Below are 8,278 nucleotides of genomic sequence, written 5' to 3'. Positions count from 1 at the left end.
ACCTCTACGCAGACGACACCATTCTGTATACTTCTGGCCCTTCTTTGGACACTGTGTTAACTAACCTCCAGACTAGCTTCAACGCCATACATCTCTCCTTCAACTGCTCTTAAATGGCCTCCAACTGCTCTTAAATGCAAGTAAAACTAAATGTATGTTCTTCAACCGATCGCTGCCCACACCTGCCTGCCCGTCCAGCATCACAACTCTGGACGGTTCTGACTTAGAATATGTGGACAACTACAAATACCTAGGTGTCTGGTTAGACTGTAAACTTAACTTCCAGACTCACATTAAGCATCTCCAATCCAAAATTAAATCTAGAATCGGCTTCCTATTTCGCAGTAAAGCCTCCTTCACTCATGCTGCAAAACATACCCTCGAAAAACTGTACGCTCTCTTTGGCTGGCTCTCGCTTCATACTCGTCACCGAACTCCCTCTCCAGGTCATCTACAAGTCTCTGCTAGGTAAAGCCCCACCTTATCTCAGCTCACTGGTCACCATAGCAGCACCCACCCGTAGCACGCGCTCCAGCAGGTATATCTGACTGATCACCCCCAAAGCCAATTCTTCCTTTGGTCTCCTGTCCTTCCAATTCTCTGCTGCCAATAACTGGAACGAACTGCAAAAATCACTGAAGCTGGAGACTCATATCTCCCTCACTAGCTTTAAGCACCAGCTGCCAGAGCAGCTCACAGATCACTGCACCTGTACATAGCCCATCTGTAAATAGCCCATCAAACTACCTCATCCCCATACTGTATTTATTTATTTATCTTGCTCCTTTGCACCCCAGTATCTCTACTTGCACATTCATCTTCTGCACATCTACCATTCCAGTGTTTCATTTCTATATTGTAATTACTTCACCACCATGGCCTATGTATTGCCTTACCTGCCTTATCTCACCTCATTTGCACACACTGTATATGGACTTGTTTATACTGTATTATTGACTGTATGTTTGTTTTACTCCATGTGTAACTCTGTGTTGTTGTTCGTGTCGAACTGCTTTGCTTTATCTTGGCCAGGTCGCAGTTGTAAATGAGAACTTGTTCTCAACTAGCCTACCAGGTTAAATAAAGGTGAAATGTAAAATAAATAAAATATATATATTTTTTAATAATAATGTACATACATAGATAACATAATGTAGAATACATAGATAAAATGTACAATACATAGATAAAATAATGTACAATACATAGATCAAATAATGTACAATACAAAGATAAATATCGATGTCCACTCATTGTTTTTCTGCTCCCAAACTTGATTTTTTAATAAAGCTTTGGTGATTAAGATTTATTTCAAAGAGGTCTCATTTGCAAAGCCCTTTATCGATAGTCTTGACTACTTTGGAAATGCATTGGGCAGGACAAAAAAACGGCTTCATTGAGACTAATCTTGTTTTTTTAACCAAATGAAACGAAATGGCAAAAAAACATTTGTTATTGTTTTTCCTAAATACGAAATTTACGGGCACAAAAAACACATCTCTCTTGTTCCAATGCGCATATAGGCACTGCGCGTCACAGCTGGATAGGCTGCGCTACCGCTGTCAAAATCCATACCGTAACCAACCATGTTAGGACCGCAAAGTGTTTAAGGACACACATCAGATATTGCCACCCCTTCCCCCTCAGCGCAAGCGAGATCATATGAGACAGGTCAATTATAAATCCTAGCGTTAGAAAATAGAAGAGTGCCTGCTTTAACAGGTCGAAATGGCCAAGCATGTGTTTGACACCTGCACTGACTGAAAGTCAGCCCAAAACAGAGCCCATGGTGCAGCGCTTCCCATCACCTGATTTGAAAATGGGGAGAAAATGTGCGCTTGGTTCATGGAACCGGGGTTACATCTTCCTTCAAGTGTGGCTCTACCTTTTGAATGGTTCAAGCTACAAAGTATTGTGACGCCATCACTGAATATAAGACTCTCAGGAACACGTTGGCAGGGTTGGGTAATAACAGATTACATGCAATCCATTACATGTAAGGGAATACAAAAAAGGTAACTGTAAATCGTTTCGTTACCAGCAAAAATATTGTAATCAGATTACAGATACTTTTGAAAAACTAGATGATTAGTTCGAGGGTTACTTTTAAATTCAGAAAGGATGTTCGCCTTTCAAATCAGCATTGAAAAAATGCGCAAATTTAAATTTGTTCCAAAAATGTCAGACACCACCATGATGACACACCAAATGTGTTTGATGTATTGCGGGAAAAGAGCAGGAATAGGCTTTTGTAGGGTACAGTCCAAGCTGCTATCGGCATCCAAAGATTATCCAACTTGAATAAACGCTTGGAGGTAAGGATGACAGCTGCGATGTAGTTTACGGCGATACGGATATCACTTATTATTGATATCTACATAGCGCACTGCTGTTCTCTCATTTAGCTGGCTGTTCACAAATCTATATGTGTGTTTGAACCCAATAATGGTTGAATTCAATTTAAACTGCCTATCAATGCATATGCACTCTTTCAACAGCTGCATAGTGCAGATCCAAGCCTATGGAATAAAAGTGGGGCTTTTATTGCTCAATCTAATTAATGCTCATAAAAAAACGAATCCATAGACCTAATGGACACATGCTCAAACTTGCACACGTTTGATATACTTAAAGGGACAATCTGTAGTTGCGATATAAATCATATATACAGAACCAGTCAAAAGTTTGGACACACCTACTCATTCAAGTGTTTTTCTTTATTTTTACTATTTACTGTAGAATAATAGTGAAGACCTCAGAATGATGAAATAACTCATACGGAATCATGTAGTAACCAAATAATTGTTAAACAAATCCAAATATATTTTAGATTTTAGATTCTTCAAAGTAGCCACCCTTTGCCTTGATGACAGCTTTGCACACTCTTGGCAAGCATGCCATTCCATGAGCGCCGCATTTATTTTTCAACTTGAATCAATGAGCCCAATCAGTTCTCATTGACAACAAAATCATAAACAACAGAGTAGGGCTGGGTAATTAGTCCTTAGTTTGGGGGTCATGCCCAGGTAATACAATTTGGCTAATCTATACTTCCGTATTTCCAAGTCCAACCCATGAAGTAAAATGTAAAATCCAGCTATGTAAACTTTAACATTGATTTATCCTGCAATAGATGTTGTTCAATTGGTAACATAAATGTTGTCATCTTCTAATGCCTCTTAAGCAGAAAGTAATCTAAAAATAACGTAATGTAATCAGATTACGTTATTGAATTTGGGTAATTCAGAAGTTACGTTACCGATTACAATTTTGGTCAGGTAACTTGTAACTGTAACAGACTACATTTAAAAAAAAGTAACCTACCTAAAATGTCCCTTTACTATGTCCACAAGTCGTTAGCACCAAGTTGGCAAACCGGGCAATAAATCAGACTGAGGGGAAAAGATAATCAATGATGTTCTTTTCTACACAGAAAATCATACAACATGATTGCCTAATGATCTTTGGAACTTCCCAATACCTTTCTGGTGCATTTCAGTCACTTTCAAACCATTATGTCTTTAGATTTAAATACTGTCAAAAATACTGTCAGACTGATTCGTAATAGACTGTCATAGCCCAAATGAACAAATAAACAGAAACTGTGGCATAGCGATATCATCATTGTGGGAGGAAGGGAAGAGAGGGATGAGAGATGGAGGACAAGCAGTACTTTAAGAGTTCTCATGACATCTAGTGGTGAGTTTTGGATTATTTTGATCTTCACAATCAACACATCGTTAACCACGGAGCTGCAGACAGTCAGCTGCAGACAGACAGACCTGCAGACAGGCAGACAGACACACACACTGACACACATTCATCCACGAAGTCACCCTCACAAAGGTATAATAAAGTATAAATGAAATTATTTTTAGTAAAGATTTGTGTATCATGAGTTAATATTACAAGCAAGAAAGGGATATGTGTAATCTAGGTTAACATAGGTAATTATTCAGCTGCTTGACTATTAGAACGAGGAGGGGAACCGGTACGAGGAGCTCCATCCTCCCTCTTTGCAAGTTACGGGCTGAATGTCCCCTCCTCTACCGAAATTCGAAAGATGCTGAGACCTGTGAAATCATGATTTGTCCAAATAACCAGTGAGGAAAAACCCCAAAAGCAGAACTACTGCTGCTCGTTATCCTACACTTCCTGTTCAGCCTCATACAGATTCTACGGTACCAGTAGATCTGTCCATGAGAGATTAGGCTATGTGTGACATTCAATATGTAATGTTAAGTATTCCCTGATGAGTTTGTTTATGTTTGTGTTTACCACGACATCATTTCAACGTGGATAATTGGGTAATACTCGGTTGATATGATGATCAATAAGATTACAACCTATTTTCACCCACTCAAAAATACAGCCAAAAGTTTCAAATCAAATCAAAATAAAATGTTGGTCACATGCTCATATTTAGCAGATGTTATTGCAGGTGTAGCTGAATGATTGTGTTCCTAGCTCCAACAGTGCAGTAGTATCTAACAATTCACAACAACACACACAAATCTCAAATTAAAAGAACGGAATTAAGAAATATATAAATATTAAGACGAGCAATTGACCAGAACACAGTAGAATAAAGTATATACAAATGAAATGAGTAAAACAGTATGTAAACATTATTAAAGTGAACAGTGTTCCATTATTAACATGACCAGTGATTCCATGACTGTGTACATAGGGCAGCAGCCTCTGAGGTGCGGGGTTGAGTAACCGGGTGGTAGCCAGCTAGTCACAGTGACTAAGTTCAGGGCAGGGTTCTGGGTGGAGGCAGGCTAATGATGGCTATTTAACAGTCTGATTGCCTTGAGATAGAAGCTGTCTTTCAGTTTCTCTGTCCCAGCATTGATGCACCTGTACTGTTATTTTTCCTGCCAGCATAGTTGTGTTGTTTCCTACCTTCACCAGCTTGTCTGGGAGCACGACGTCAGTGCCCACTGGTTTGTTTGTTATCCAGGACTACCTGGAGGCCCTGCCACATACGTCTCGTGTCTGAGCCGTTGAATTGCGACTGCACGTCGTCTCTGTACTGTAGTTTTGCCTGATTGATTGCCTTATGGAGGGCATAACTGCACTGTTTGTATTTGAATTTCCAATGTGTTTTCACTATGCTTTCAACCATTAATATCAGAACCAAATCAATTAGGAAAATCTATTTGATTTTTGGGTGTCAGCTAAATGTGTTATCATTGCGCTTTCAACCATTTAAAAGCACAACAAAGTTCAAATGGGAATACACTGTCAGATATTTTGTTTCTTTATACAACCATGTGTTATCACTGTGTCTAATCTAACAGCACAACCAAATGACCTGGATTACAGTTGAGATTACATTAAAGTACATGGTGCAAGTTATCAATGCTATTCGAGATTCTGCTCAGTTTATTATAGTAATTGTGAAGATCTCTGCATGCTCTTGGACATGCATGCTTTCTATGATTACATAAGACATTTGTTACTGTAATCTCAAAGTGCACATGGATGTTTATGTTACTCAATACTCAAGTTGAATAAATACTGTTACATTGCAGTTATATTAGTTTGTAAGAAAGCTTTAACTTTAGGCTAGTTACTTTAAATACATTTACCTATATATTTTCCACAGCACAATAGGTTAACAAATTACATTGAAACAACATTGATTTAATCCGTTTGTAGTTATAGTAGTTTTAGCATAAGATCTAGAAAGGCTTTGCACTAAGGTTTACTAAGAAGTTGTGTCAATACCGAACTAAGAAGAAGTGACTGGCACTGTCTATTCTGTCTTACACTTACGGGACAAATTACAGGCCAAATACAACAGACAGACACACGTCAGACAAATTTGACAAAAAGAGAGAGTAGGAAAACCTGTGTTTATTCACAACAGTAAGACTTAGTTATAAAATGACTTATTTGACATATAGAAAAGCAAAATGACATAGAAAAGCATCCATCTCTGCTTCTCTTTCTCCTTGTCCTGTCCTCCCTCACTTCTTAGCAGCAACCTTTTGGGTGTGGAGCTGGTAGAGCTGTTCACAGGCGATGGAGAGGCCCACCACCAGAGAGACAAACTCCTCAAAGTTCACCTTCCCATCACCATTCTGGTCCAGATCCTTCATGATCTTGTCTATAGCGGCTGGGTCCTTCTGGGACTGAGAGGGAAGGAGAGAAGGAAAGAATGACTAAGAGAGAGAGATGGGAGGAGGGGACTTTGGATACCTCTTTAATAAAGTGAGAGAGAGAAATCAGAAGGAGAGGGAAAGTGGGTGAGATGAGCAACAGAGAGAAAGTGTAAAGGGACATAAAAGAGAGAGAGGGGGATGCCTGTGTTACCTTCAGGAAGCTGCCCAGTTCTGTCTGCATCAGCTCTTTCAGCTCCTTCTTGCTCAGTGTGTTGCCGTCACCATCCTTTTCAGCATAGCGATGGAACACCATGATCAGGGACTCCATGGAACGCTCCAACTCAGACGGCATGGCTGCAGATATTGACACACTGAGGAGGGGAGAGAGATTTTGTCATTTAGGGTGGGTGTACTACTGTATCTAAGTTCACTTACACACTGGAGATCCTGCAACAGCCAGGCTGCTGGTTCAAACCCAACTCAGGCCAGTTCCATTAAATCACTACTTCATAGCTCTATTAGACATATAATATAGCCCACCCCCACAATTAGTCTTTAATGCAAACAAACAATGCACTTTTAGAGAGGATAGGAGTTGGCCTTCTTTGGCTCTGTAATCACATTCCTTGGCTGCTGCAAAGTTGTTCCACCCCTTATCACACATTCCCTCTAATGTCGACCCCTCTTTCTTTTAGTGCCCACCCCATTTCTTTGGGAACAGCCAACATATCTAGCTGTGTAGACTGTCCTTTAAACTCTGGTTTTGCAACAGTTCAGTGTAAATAAATCAGCCTGATGATAATTGGTGAGTAATGCCTATAAATGACATGAACCGGCTGAGAAAAACGTTTGTAGGTCTAACAGAGTTCTAAAACAAAAACATTATAGCCTACAAATGAAACATGAAAAGGTTTAGGTATAGATAGACTACATTATGTCAATCAGTAAATAGTATGGCCCATCAAACTGCATACCAAACCATATAATAGCTTATTTTTTAATCAAAGCAAGCAAAGACTGTTTGTTTGCCATTGACGAGACAGATCATTAGCTAGGCACACTATATAAACCCGAAACAGTTATTAAAGTTGTTTGAGACCTGTTTATTACAGTAGATAACCTACTCCGTTAAACGATGGACGCTACTGTATAGAAAAAGCGAAAAACTGTTACTTACCGAACTGAGTGCTGCTGGAGAACAGGGTGGGGAAGTATCAAACTGCGCAAGAGCTACAAGAATTTAAAGCGAGCATGCAACGCCCCTCTGATTGTGTGTTTTAGCCTGTGTATCCAAGAGACGATGTCTGAGAGCCTGTTCTCAGAGCATTTCGTATTATTCTTTATGTAAATCAGAGGCACTCAATTTTGTATATGTTACGTTTCGTAAGGTATGTATTAAATTGTCGCAGACATCCCATTTCGTATAATATGTGACGAATTATAATTCGTATAATATGTTTCGAATTTGCAAAATGTACAATATGACAAGCATTTTGCTACATCCGCAATAACATCTGCTAAATATACTGAAAAAAATATATATAAACGCAATATGCAACAATTTCAAAGATTTTACTGAGTTATAGTTCATATAAGGAAATCAGTCAATCGAAATATATTCATGGATTCACATGACTGGGCAGCGGTGCAAAGTCTCCAAGGTCAATCTAAGTCATTGGCTTTGAGACTGTCCTGAATGCGTGCATTTAACTAGCACAAGCAGATACAAATAAAAAGCAACACAATCTCCAAAAGATCGTTCAATCTCCAAAATTCAAATTGGTAAACTGCAATGCACTATGCACACCACAGGAGGCTGCTGATGGAAAGATGGCTCATAATAATGGCCGGAACAAGACCCTCTTTTGGGTCTTGTGTTACATAGTGTCATGTCTTTGGCTATGCCGGATTAAGTGATATGACATGCTATTCTATAAAATTATTTCTCTGTAATTACTATTACCTGGTTGAGCTAATCATGTAAATGTAATTAACTAGAGAGTTGGGCACCACAAAATATTTATAGAGCTGTTATCTTCCCAATAAACTCTTAAAGACCTAGTAATATTTTACATCAATAGCAGTCAATATTAATCGTCACCTGAATTCAGTCTCATCTGAAAGTTGTAAATTCTTTTATCTGCACGAACCCTGGACGAACAAAA

General features: G+C 39.1%; 1 protein-coding gene across 2 annotated transcripts; it reads right to left on the bottom strand.

Annotated features, from left to right (window-relative positions):
- Positions 1 to 5,850: 5,850 nt before the first annotated feature.
- Positions 5,851 to 8,278, bottom strand: LOC110520886 (protein S100-A1). Of its 2 annotated transcripts, none has more exons than XM_021598333.3 (3): positions 7,291 to 8,278; positions 6,325 to 6,484; positions 5,851 to 6,143 (listed from the first exon to the last, which is right to left on the bottom strand). In XM_021598333.3, the coding sequence occupies exons 2-3, from the start codon at positions 6,463 to 6,465 to the stop codon at positions 5,979 to 5,981; spliced, it is 306 nt and encodes a 101-aa protein (XP_021454008.2). In that variant the 5' UTR covers positions 6,466 to 6,484; positions 7,291 to 8,278; the 3' UTR covers positions 5,851 to 5,978. The 2 variants fall into 2 exon arrangements, with proteins under 2 accessions (XP_021454008.2, XP_036823604.1); XM_036967709.2 differs by having other exon boundaries at positions 7,213 to 7,297.

Source organism: Oncorhynchus mykiss, chromosome 3, assembly GCF_057628025.1.
Source record: "Oncorhynchus mykiss isolate SJ-2025 chromosome 3, ASM5762802v1, whole genome shotgun sequence".
In the NCBI taxonomy this organism is placed as follows: domain Eukaryota; kingdom Metazoa; phylum Chordata; class Actinopteri; order Salmoniformes; family Salmonidae; genus Oncorhynchus; species Oncorhynchus mykiss.
This window is presented reverse-complemented; position numbering and strand designations above follow the sequence as displayed.